We start from the raw sequence: 13260 nt of genomic DNA, 5'->3' as shown, positions 1-13260 counted from the left end.
GATATGTGATGAAAAACTAGTACCATTTTACATCAGAAGACACCGTTTCCCACCTATCAAAATTGGTGACTTTTCCCCTTTGCATTTTCCAAACAACACCAAGGACTGGTAAAGGAGATTTTCAGTGCATACCAAAATCACTGAAAGGGAAAAGCCCATGTTTATACCAGAGTTCTGGCAATCATATCTTAACCAAAGACTCAGAGTTAGCATCATTAACAGGATGATTTTAGGTGCCTCCTGATGTGATGCAATATGAAATACTTAGCATCCCCCATGAAGTACTCTTGACAAATATAATCAAGCCTCTAGAACTAACCCCATTTACAGGAAACACAGGAGGTAGAGGAATGAATTAAAGGACACTTAGGGAAACACAAATCCAAGATGTAGAAACTAGTTTTTTAAAAAGTTTTTTACTTTTGGATTAATAATCTAAACAGACATAACCAAGTGTAATGCATGCAACTTGACAGAATCCTGACTCAAAAAATAAGTTGTAAGATCTTTGGAGGACAGCTGCAGAAATTTGAATATGGACTGAATATTAAGAGTTGATAAATTTTCTTAGATGAACATGGTATTGTGGTTACATTGGAAAATGTCATAGGAAATGCACGGTGAAATATTTAGGGGTGAAAAAGAATTCAGCATAAATACACACATGTACACACTTACATAAAGAAAATAGGGTAAAATATTGTTCAATCTGCCCAAATAGTTTGCTTCAGGGATGGTCATGGATGCATTCTTTATAGTATCCCCAAATTAGAAATAATGTCTAATAAGGGTGTTGAATAACTACTTCTGAAAATTTGTAATAGACAAGATCTGACATGGAAAGTTTTTGTAAAAATATGAAAGCCCAGCAGAGATGTTTATAACCCATCTTTCAAATGAGATCTCTTCCCTATAGCTTCATTTAAAGTAAAACACTCCGTTTTCCCAACTTGTCATTGCATGCTTACCAGTTACTGCCAACTTGTCCACTTACCTCAGGATTGCTGAGGCTGGGTCCCTGTTTGTTCATTAGGATCAATGTAAATAGGTCACCCTAATGAAAGGAAGAACAAAAAATTAGAGAGGAAGAGGTAGGTGGTGAGGCCTTCATCAGAGTTGTCAGAGGCTGGAGGGTCAGGTGTTGGGATTGTGGTACAGTGTGGGGAGGGAATGTTAAAATAGCCCCCAGTTTCTGAGTGTTTATGCCAGGGACTATGATGAGCACTGTCCATACATCACCTAATGTGGTCTTTGCTTCTACTCGGTAGATACCAAATCAAAAAAGTTTATGAGAAAATATCCCTAGATAGGTCACACAGCAAAACAGAGCCAGGATTCAAATTCAGGAAGTTAGGCCCCTTCTGATTTCCTGAAACCACTGAGGTGGAGTATTTCTTTCAGAGCAGCAAAGGGAGGAGACTAGATGCCTTTCCATTCCTTTCAATACCAACATTCTACAAAACTGTCACCCAGCAAACAAACTGAAAATAGGCAAAGCTGGTCACTGTTGCACATGGCAGTTGAGGTTTGAAGGATCAAAAGCCACACTGGTGATATCAAGGTGATGTGTGTTTGATTAGGATTTTGAAAATAAACTGAACAGGAGGATGAGTTACCCTCTGCCCGCACTTTTCCCATTTCAACAATAAATACATACTATGAATGAGGGAACATTATTCCATGTGAGACTCTCCTTGGCTGTAAATGGTAACTACATAGAACCATTTTAGGATTTTTTAAAAAAATTCAAACAAAATGGAAGCATGATTCAACTCCAGTGATGTCTCTAAATTTTTATTAATTTTTTTTTTTTACAGCTCTATCCTCTTGTGAAAAGGAAAGAATTTAAAGGTGAACAAATCAATTACATTTTTTTTTTACAGCAATTAATCCTCATTACAGAGAACAACAAAAGATCTGTGGCACATTCTCTTTGGAAAGATCTTTTGCAAATTTTTCATCTAAAAAAAGAAAACAAACTATGTAATTCTCACAGACCACATATGTCTCTTTCAAAGGACTATACAAGGCAGCTAAATTTTATTCACAAAAGCCCAAAGTTGCGGTTCCATTGCTCAAGTAGATAAAATACATGGAGTCCCCTTTATCCGTGTTGCACATCTTCCCATGGAGAGCATCGCTGCTTCCCTATCCTACAGACAGCGTCACTGTGTGGACTAGAGAGCTGGCACGTTATTCCACAATAATTAAAGGAAAATTCGTATTATTTTAGAGATAGACCAGTGATCATTTATCAACTGGACATTTTTTTCCTTTCTAAAACAATTTTAATAATACCAGGATTTGACTTTCCTCTAAAGTTATAAGAAAGCAAAAAATATATAATATAATATAATATATAATGGTAATAAATAAAAAATGGCAACCCTGCTCAGGTATCATCCAAAATGATCACATTCAGAAACAAAAAATTTAAAAAAGATTTGGGACAGACGCATACGCATACGCATACATACACACACACACACACACACACACACGCGCGCGCGCGCGCGCGCGCACACACACACCAACATGAACAGTGTATACTTGGTATCTGAGGGGGGATGTGCAGTAATTTTTAACAATACATGTTGACGGCCTGAACAAAGGCGAAGTTAATACTGCCTGTGTTAAGCATCGCTTAAACATCTACTTTTAAGCAAAGCAGGTTATCTTCTTAGGTCAGCCACTGCCTGGTCTGACCAGTGCAGCTCGGCCAGCCTCACTGTCAGTGGTCTTCTTCCCTCGTCCTTCCAGGCCAATACAGTAATATCTGGGCTCACAGGGAGCTGAATGTTTCCTTCCTGCCCTCCTGGGTAGAGAAATACAGGCACTTCTCCACTCACCACAGTACCTGTTGATATCTGACGCACAGTGGGACAGAATATAGTGTGATTTCCCCCCAGGTCAATAGGAAATTTACAGCCACCTTAGGAAAGGTGGCAGGTGGTGCTTGCCAACTCATCATAAAAATGAAAGAACATGGCCAGTGGTCACAGTTCACTGTCAATCACTGAGAAACCAACACAGCTTTCTGTGTATGTGAGATTCCTATGGTAGAAATACCACTTGCAATGTTTGAAGGAAAATCCCCAACACCGCATTATTCTGCCACTCCACCTCCTGCAACCAAATGACAAAAGAAAAAAAAGGGCACAGGACAAAGCCTTACATCCATAAAACCTAAATAGGACCAAAACCAAAAGAGGCAACCCATTAGAGAAAGGGAGGGAAAGGAGCAGGGACCGCCACGAGCCCGACACCCCTCCACAGCCACATGCGAAACTCACTTGCCAGCGATCAAACCTTCGTATCTGTGTCTCTAAAAGAAGCCCAAATAGTCTCGCAAGATTTAAATACTGCTAATCAGCGGTCAAAAGTGTAAGAGATGATGGGGAAAAGTTTTTCAAAGATGGTGTGTAGTGTCAGGAAAATAAATCCTTAAGAAAAAAGTAGAGTCTGTGGTGGGAGGTGGGGGATCAAGCCTTACTGGATTAATTTACCTGAAGATGCACAAATACGCCTCCAACTTTTGTGAAGCAGAAGAGCAAAAGGGGCAAGACCCACCTAACACCTCTTAATTAAAGCCATGGCAAAACAATACAGCATTATTCTAAAACTAGGTTTGGTCAACCAAAGGCACAATAAATATATCCAATTCAACCAGTTTCTCATATTCTGTGTGTGTGTGTGTGTGTGTGTGTGTGTGTGTGTGTGTGTGTGTGTGTGTACACACATACACNACACATACACACGTCTCCTTCCATATCTCAGAGCTAAAAGTTGTGTTCATTTTGGAGGGCACAATGGTTTCTTTCTACTGCTAAAACTTACTGAACAGGAATCAAAATAGTAAACTCCGGATCTTAGTAACATTAACATTTAAAGTACCAATTAAGGCAAGTTTTTAGCCAGAAAGGGGTAGTTTCTTTTAGCTTCTAAACATCCTGAGATCTGGAATCAAAGGATATAGAGCAAGGGAGATAAGTGTGATCCAATTTGTCTAAGGGAAATAGAGAATATATTTTGGTCAAAACAGATCTATAAAATAAAGGTTCTTTTGTTCAAAGAGATCCGATATTTTCTGCATTTGGTGTTGTGATTAAGTCATAATATCAGATACGTCATTGTATGGTAGTTCTAGTCCTGATAATATGCCTACTGGACCCTCCAACTCTCCACCACAGCTCGTATGTGGCCTATGTTTCCACGTTCTTAACCCAGTGGAATTTGATAAATTCCAGTAAAGTATTTTTCTTCGTTTACCAGGGCCCTTAGTCTGGCTAAAATCTCAAGTTCAGGGATTCACATTTTAATTATCTCGAGAAAGGATAGAAACATTCAACATTTTTTAAAGTAAAACAGTGTCCTTCCATTTCCTAGTAAAGACACACAGACACACCCACAGACACACCCGAAACTGTAGTGCCAAAGGCAAGATTTTACACTCCATTTTTACAGAATGTTTTGTATTTGTCTCACTGTGAAGTGTGTACTATTACTGTTATAAAAACTTAACATATTCAAAGGTAATTTATATTCTAGTCCTTTCAATTATCTACCTCAGTACAAATTTTGCGTTTGGGATTTTAAGCATGCAGTGAAAAAGTGCAAATTATTTAAAACCCTTTTGATTTCTATATACAACTGTAACAGCAAAAAGAGCTTATGAACAATAAGGATTCACCAGCCACTGCCTTTTCACACTCTATTTAAAAAGTAGGCATTAGGAATTCTCTTCTAGGTACAACACAAGTTGCAGTAAGAATCAGAAATAGTCCTTGATCAAAATAGTACAAACCGATCTCTGCAAATTCATTAGTTTTTCAAGGTATAAATAAAATTTTAATATAAAGTTCAGGGGGAAAAAAAAAGGCCACTGAAAAAGCAATCGCTTCTTTTAGCATCGGCTGAGATCGAGTTGGAAATGTCCTCAGTCGAGGGAGCACTGTGGCTTGCTGACAGGACACACACTCCAACCCCAGCACAATCTGCACAGCTCAGAACCTGTCCCAAAGAACACATTCTTCCACATTAACAAGTGGTTTATACCGGGGAGTAACAGGGTCAAGAGGGAAAAAATGGCCAAGAGAAAAGAAAAGAAAAACAATGCTGAATAACTACATCAGCCTGATTGTGGTGTCTTATCTCCTACACATACGAGACGGACACATAATGCCACAAGCATACAATCTACCAGGCAATTGCTGTTCACTTAACAACAGGTTGCTTTTTAAATGAGTAACTGAAAAAGGACCATGACTTTGCTTTAGAATGTCAATACATAAAATTGGTCCATCAAGCTATCTGAAAATATCAAAACTTCCAACATGAATTTTTTGTGCTCAGATATTACTACCTGCTGTAATTCTCTGGCTTTAACCTAAATATGAGGTAACAAACCTCTGCTCCAGCCAGTGATGACAAAAGAACTGGCTGATAAGATGCTGAAGGAACAACTTCAGACAGTTCATACTGTAAAAAAGAAGCATCACTCCCATCTTCTACACATCCCTTTATATATTTGCCAAATTCCCAAGAAAGTTCTTACATTCATCATATGGACCTCAGACTTCTTCATTATAAATAAAGATGGTATTCCCTTCTTCACTAATAAATAAATAGGAAAATGTCAAACATGCTTGGTAGCAAACAACATAGAGAGGGGCAGAACAGGGGGAAGGAAGAAAAATAAACCAATTGTAGAGATAATACTCCTCAATTTTAATGTGTGCAAACTCTACTTCTAAAAGGAATAAAAAGAATTGGCTTTTAAAATCAATGCCCTCAAAATAATGCTTCCAATAATAAACTTCAAAGTGTCAATGAAAAAGAAAATCTGTGCTTATGGATATGTGGGAATTCTGATGTGTTCTTTCATTTTAGGTCATTCAAAATGATCTGTTTAATGTACATAATATGGCAATAACGATATATGGGAAGGCCACAGTTCCTCTTCAACCTATCAAATCTAGTTGACTGAGAACACTCTAGAGTGAAGGCATGTGGTGATGATTTTTTTTTTTAAATCTAATTCACCACTCAATCTCCACATCCTCTCAGGGAATTCATTTCCCCTAGACAATTAAGGGCTCTGAAAAATCTAGTTTTGCTATAAATATAAAATAATTTGTAGCAGAAAAATATAGCCTCTCTAAGAAGTAGATTCCATTTTTCTTTGTTCAATGACAAAATTCTGAGTTGGTTAGACAACATGAGTTACCACATAACTAGACCACAGATCAGCACCTCGAATTCCAGCTCTACTTGAACAAAAATTAAAAAGCCCTTTAGCCAACTGGTCATGTATAAATGTTGGTTCCCTTCTTCCCCAAGGTAGAAAATCCAGAATCCAGTCAATGGCGACTGCCTTTTCCTGAAGAAGGGGATGGGAACGGCAGCGCCGCGTCCTCCAATGGCATCCCCATGTGCTGCTCGGACTCGGGCTGCCTTTCAGCACAGTAATGAAGAAATCAGGGCTGGGGTGAACATGCAGTACTCCAGGCAATGGAGGGTTGCCCTCGATTCTATAAATTATGACAATACTTGGTATTATCAAAGCCACTGTTCACTGGCAGAAAAGTGGGGTACAGTGGAATCCTTCACAATTTATGTTTTATGGATGACTGTTAGAATCTACTGAACAAATACATCCCCAAAAAACTTAAAAGAAAAAAAAAATCATCCACATAACCCTACACCAAAATTCATTGTTAAAAATATTGCCTTCTGGGAATGGATTAGTGTGGCTACTGGGATGACGTGAATTTGCTTTCAGAGTTGAAATTGCTTCTCTTTCATTTCATTTGTGACTTGCATCCTGCTGGTTTGAAAAAATACGGAAATGTTTCTAGACCATTCACACCCCCCTCTTAGGCTACATTGCACTTCTGTCCTTTAGTTAGGAAAGGCAAGATCAATCTCTGAAGCCAGCCTCCTCGTGTCTGCTTCTGCATGGCCATCGTGCCCAACCAATGATCACATGGTTCTTGAGAGAGTTTAGGTGGACCAATGTCCTGGCCATCTCATGGTGCTTCTCAAGTTAGGTGTCCTGATGAGACAGATGTCTGGACTGTTTTTGAGGCTTCCAATGTGCAAAAAAGTTCCCAAGGCATCAAGTCAACTTGGGGCTCCATTAAGGTGTTTTGGTTCCTTGTTTTAGCCACTGAAAACCCTGTCTTGTGTAGTACACCAGATCCGTTAAACTGCTGTTGAGGGCCAAGGTGCACACACTTGTGCTGAGCTGAGCAAAAAACTCTGTAAACAAAGCAAAACCAAAACCAAGTAAACACACTTGCAAGCACAAAAATAAGAAATGGAAACAAAACGTCAAGTTTCTAGATGCAATCCCCACAATAGTCTGTATTTCATCTATCACAGCAAAGAATCACCATCTACTGTTATGGCTTGCTAATTCTCCACATCCCTCCACTAGACTAGGAGGGTAGGAACTGGCTCTTATTTTATTTAGAGTTGAAGCCATAATGCCAAGCACAGTGGCTGGCACTGGAGAATACCTAGTTTATACTTTTGGATCAATGGATGCATGAAAGAAAAGACAAAAACCCAACATGTTGAAAAGCATCATTAGTTTGTAAGAAGTTCTAAGAGGCTGTGAGGAAATTAAGTGGCTACAGCCAGGAAAAAAATATGTCATGGCAAGAATCTGGTATTTACATATAAGCCTTTACTTAGTGGTCACTGGCACTGACGTCATGCTCTGCCACCTCCTAAACCTTGGACTTCCCCAAGGGCTTTCTCCTCATACAAGTTTCAAGAATGCTAACTTATGCCACATTTCTTGTACTGTCACTAACCATCTTTCTTAATGTATACTGAAAACAGACTCAGTATTTAGGTTTTGCTACTTCATATCTCAAGCTTGCTGGGCCTAGGGACAGCCAGAGACTTTCCTTTTTTCATTTGTTCTGCCCTTTTGCTAGCGTTTCCGTTCAGGCTGAAATGATGATGCCAGAACTTCTGAAAGTGCTGAGGCCACTAATTTTGCTAAGGTTCTAGCCACAGAAATTCGGTTCCATGCCACAGAGCTCAAGGCAGCATTGGGACTAGGTTAGGAGGCAAAATGGAGGAAATGAAGAGTACATAGCTACACTCTTCCTTTTCCTCAAAGAAATGACCGTAAAGTCCACACAACACTATTCCCTCCCAGTCCCCGTGCCCCAGTAATTACCACCACAGAGCCATTTACCTTTATTCTTCCTTGTAAGGACCTCAGCCTGTTCCCAAAGATCAAAGGCGGTAAGGATGTGGGAAGTGATAGTGATATAGGAGGATGTCATATTTTGGATGGTGGCAGGCATCCCACTGCTCCCCACACTGCCAGCGCTGGACTGGGATCCTGTGGAGCTGGCAGCAGAAGGCATTGGAGAGCGAGGGGATGGTGTGCCTGTGCTTCTAGAAGGTGAAAAAAAGAGAGAACTGCTTAATCACCTCAATCCCCAGACTACAGGTTTCCTGTCTCTGGAACTGCAGGCCAAGTCACCAAGTTTCAGTGTGGACTAGCCCAAATGACAGTCGCTTCTATAAGGTCAAAGAGATAACGTCCACTTTCAGTATTTGGGGAACTTATTCCATAAAATACAGTGGGATGGGACTCGCCAAATAGAAAGGGTAACTTGATGGACGTCAGATGTCCTTTGCTGGACATAGAATCAGGTGGGTAGGTCTGTATTTCAAACCTGTTTTCTCACTGTTGACATCATCTGCTTCCTAGACCTGGAGTCCCTTCCTCTCCTACCGCCATCCCACTTCTCCCAGTAAGACACACTGCCCTGTGAGACAACCCTAATCTCTCCTATGTTCATTCTTTCATCACATTAACTGAGCACCTAATCAGCTCCTGGCAGTTTCCTAGACACTGGATATATATCCGGGCTTCTTTTTTCCACTAAACTTCTTTCTTCGCATTTATTAACTTCATCTATTGCATTTCTCACATTCCATTATTCCTTTCCCTGGGTCACAAGCACCTTGAAAGCAGGGGCCATCTCTTATTCATCTTTGCATTTCTAGCACTTAGCAGAGTAGGTGCTAAGGAGAGGCTCTTGATAAGTACGAGCTGAATCAATGCATGACTGTGGGAAGGCAAGGAAGTGTGACGTATCAGGGGGGTCATAATCTTCTCTTTACTCTCGTCTTGCCTATATACCTGTACATGTGAGTGAACAAGTGCCTTGATGTGGGTCAAATGAGAAACAAATTAAATAAATCACTTAGACCTAACGGGTATAAAATGGAAAGGTGGGTCAGCAGCAACCTCATAATGAGGTTACACCTGCCCTTTGGGTTGAAGGACTAGAGTGGAAGCTCCATGAGGGTGGTGACTCTTTGTCTGCTTTGTTTACTGCTGCATCCCCTGTACCTAAAACAAGGTTTGGTACAAGGAAGGTACTCGCTGGACAAATGCTAAAATAATGTAACTGACAACATATTAACTTAGAATAATACCTCAGAGGTGGAAGTCATGAAAATTTTCAGAGGTAGGCAGTTCCTTCTCAATCAGGACTTTCTTTTTTTTTTTTTAAAGAGGCCATATGGGAATCTCTTCCTTTGAATGTGCTGGAAATGGGGCAATCTTCTAAGTGATATTCTTAAAATAGCAAAACCTATCAGAACTGAGAACTTGTCAAGGAGTATGACCAAACTAAAAAAAGACTAAGCAAGTATTACAGGGAAGAAAATTCTATCTTCACCTTAAAAACACTTGCAGAAGGATCCTGTTTTTCAACATCCTATGGCATAGATGAACAAATTCAGTTCACAAAGTGAGGAAAGAATTTAACTGGAAATAATAATTTTTGTTCTTAATATCACTGGTATGGATCTTGGAGAAGGTGGAGGGCATGCAGTTCTGGAAAGTTCTTGTTTACTGAAATACCAAGGTGATGTGTATATATGGAGAAAGGGTTTTGGCTCTGGTTCCATCAGCTCGGCCTCTAGTTGTTTTGTGTCGTTAGGCATATCTATAGATCCTCAAAGCTCTAACATTTTGACCCTATATTCTTTGGAATTATCTTTTTATGTTATCCAATCAGCAAATGCCTTGATTTATAACTATTACTCAAATAGGGAGAAATACACAAATAATTTAAGTTTAAGGAGCAAATAAGCACATAGTCATAGATGTGTACAAAATTTTAAAAGCCAAAGTCACATGTATGCAAAATCGTTGCAAAAGCAAGAGGTAACTAATGACCCAATACCGTAATTTATTTAAATTAGCTTATCATTACCTTGCAATGCATGGAGAAGGTGCCCGGGCAACTTTGGAAGAACTCTGGAAGTGTTCATTAAGAGTACGAGAATACTTTATTGCTCTATCTTTTTTACAACGAAACATCGCCATGTTCAAAATGGACTGGCAACGCATGCTATGAACAGAAAGAGAAGTTCAAGTGTTACCTTGTAGATATGAGTGTCACTGTTATAGAAAGACAGCCATCTAAACTTATACAGCCTAACAAACACACTCATCTGCATGACGAAGAACATCTTAAGAGTCTTACTGTCATCAGAAATATTAGTAGAAAAACACAAATATACAAGGATACCATTTAAATCACAAGACTAAAGCATTCATTGAGTTATCAGCAAAATGGCAGTAGGTGCCATTTCATAATAATTAACTATCAGTGGGAATAATCCCTTGACCTTAATCTTTTATTGATTCAACTTTCACTATAATTTTCATGCTAAGTAAACAAATTTGAAAATCTTTTTGTACATCAAAAGATACAAAAGCAAACGTGACACTATTTAGGAAAAGAGAAAAGTACTCACCATAAAACAGCAAGTATTTTCTCTTGTGTTGATGCTGTGGAGTCTGAGAAGGATTTCAGTGACATTATGAATCTGTAGGAAAATATCAAAATAGATCCTGTTAAACAAAAGAATAGAAAAATCCCTGACACAATGACATCTTATTAGGTTTGTCTCCATTTTATATTGATTTTTCCTGAAGATGTGGAGACAAGAGCAATATAGAAAAAATGAGGCTTTGGAGCAACAATTCAGGCCATTCAGAAAACGAGGTAAGGGCGTGTCTCTTCCATGGCCTGTCCATCAACATGAACCCAAGTAGACTTGTGTCCTGACTGAGTCCCCTGTTGAAATGCAGATAATAAAGAAGGAAGCTAAAACTGAGCTGAGAGGGCATCTGATAAGAAAGCCAAACTGGAAAAACCAACCTCTCTCCCTGAAAGGTTTGGCATTTCACACTGCACTTGGCAAATGATGTAGTTGGATTCAGCTTTTCTGTTCTAGTATTCACCTAGGATATAATTTTAGTTCAGGACCAAAAAAAAAAAAAGTTCCTGGATCAGTCACTTGTTTTAAGGCCTTTATTAAGCTGTCTTCACACTAAGGTTCAAATGGATTATGGCAATAAAGGTGAAGAAAGAGAAGTACTTAAGAGGATGGCAAAACGACCTGGCACTTACTTAACGAGGACTTCAGCTTCAGAGTACATCGAGTAAGCCGACTTGGATGCCGGGCTTTCCGACTCCATGGCAATCCCACACTCAATGAGGGTCAAGGCAGCTTCCAAGTACTTAGAAGCCTTCCCAACCTTGTCCGTCTGTAGAAGAAGATCATGATCACTGTTAGGCCTAAACCAGACTTTTCCTTAGTTTCTCACCCACATTCTTTACTGCAACTTCCCTCTACTGTCATAGATTAATTATGGCCACCAAGAAGTGTGAGAACAAACCACATTCAAATAATTACCAAAGCCTGTCGGGTCTGACCTACTGAAAATGTTCTTTTAGCACAAATTCAGTAGGAAAAAGACAATAATGTTGTAATAAGACTATGCTCTCAAAACCTTATTAAAGTACATATTCAAACTAAGGCAATGAGGCAATCTTTGTTGTTAGTATGCAATTACTCATTATATAATTTTCCTAAGAAATTGATTATTCTATACATTTAGATAACAGACACAAGTTTCTTTGCAGGTATTGAAGTTTATCTTATAATCAGTAGAAAACATAATGAGCATCGTAGATATTATGTCAAACAATAATCGTTTTGTTATCTCAGAGCCCAACAGACTGTCTAATCTCCTTTGGAAGTCTGGGTTAAATGTACCAGGCTGTCCCCTGGGTGAACAGGGATAAAACTGCAGAGCTGCTTAAAGGGGATGTAGAAATAAAAATGAAATCCGATACTGGTGGTCACCTAAACCTAAAGACACATTTTATCCCTTAACGCTCTTCTCACTTGGTGGAATACAGGCAACTCAGCTGAGACCACACATGGCATGTGTACCACACACTGCAGGAGCAACTAACACGACACCTGCAAGTTTGTAGTTTCTGCTAATGCTTCCAATTTGGTCATGTTCAAAAAGAAAGAATGACAACAGTGAAGATGCCAGTGGAGTATAAAAAGATAGGGACATATTAGCAAAGAAAGATGGTTTAGCACTGCTAATTTTAATGTTTTTTAAATAACCTGACAAAATTTTTTTCTTAGAGAACCTAGGCTCAGAAAATCAGTGACAGAAAGAATAAATTTATCAAATTAGCATGACCCAAGTAATCAGCAGTACAGGGTCTTATTGGTCTGCTTCGCTGGTGGGAATTTAACTCTTCAAACTTATTTAATACGTCTTTCATGGAATTTCCAAAATTTGTATTGGCCTCAGTGTATAAAGAGAAGGAATGACTGTAATGCAATCTGTCAATATCCACCTCCTTAAGTGTTTTGTAAGGCTGATAATGCAAATATACCTATGATACACTCTCCATGTATCTCCTGCGACAGTGTTAAAGTACTAGGGTTCGTATTTCCCTGCTCAACAATGAATATAATGCAGAAATGAAATACACTCCTCTATATTCAGCTGTGCACTTAACTATTTGGAATGTGAAACGGACATCTTTGAGACACTGTGCAATTAAATGACAATAATTCAAAGAGGATGGCCATTCAGGTTTTTGTCCAAACTGGCCTATGTTGACTTGAAATGAGATATCATTATTTATTAAAATGGGGTGCAATGGGCATAGATCAGAACTGTCTGGGACTTCCAGTAAGATGGCACTGTGCCAAATGCCTCCCAGGATCACACCAAAATTACAAATAATTTATACAACATTCAATCTCGGAAGTCCCTTGAATACTAGATGAACAGAACCTCTAAACGAAGGACTTAAAGAGGAGGCCACATCAAGTCTGGTGGGAGGGGCGGAGACAAGAGGGTAAACCCTATGAAGGATACCTCAGGAGGGGGGG

At 39.2% G+C, this 13260-nt stretch overlaps 1 protein-coding gene across 1 annotated transcript in view; it reads right to left on the bottom strand.

The window, feature by feature from the left end:
• Positions 1 to 3743: 3743 nt before the first annotated feature.
• Positions 3744 to 13260, bottom strand: part of AFF1 (ALF transcription elongation factor 1) — a 211885-nt gene continuing 202368 nt past the window's right edge. The window contains exons 16-20 of the mRNA XM_019668071.1: positions 11463 to 11599; positions 10804 to 10875; positions 10257 to 10394; positions 8213 to 8418; positions 3744 to 7260 (exon numbers count right to left, since the gene is read on the bottom strand). Coding sequence (XP_019523616.1) covers positions 7139 to 7260; positions 8213 to 8418; positions 10257 to 10394; positions 10804 to 10875; positions 11463 to 11599 — 675 coding nt within the window. The 3' untranslated portion in view covers positions 3744 to 7138. The remainder of the gene's footprint in view (positions 7261 to 8212; positions 8419 to 10256; positions 10395 to 10803; positions 10876 to 11462; positions 11600 to 13260) is intronic.

This window comes from Hipposideros armiger, unplaced genomic scaffold (assembly GCF_001890085.2).
Source record: "Hipposideros armiger isolate ML-2016 unplaced genomic scaffold, ASM189008v1 scaffold_515, whole genome shotgun sequence".
NCBI lineage: Eukaryota > Metazoa > Chordata > Mammalia > Chiroptera > Hipposideridae > Hipposideros > Hipposideros armiger.
This window is presented reverse-complemented; position numbering and strand designations above follow the sequence as displayed.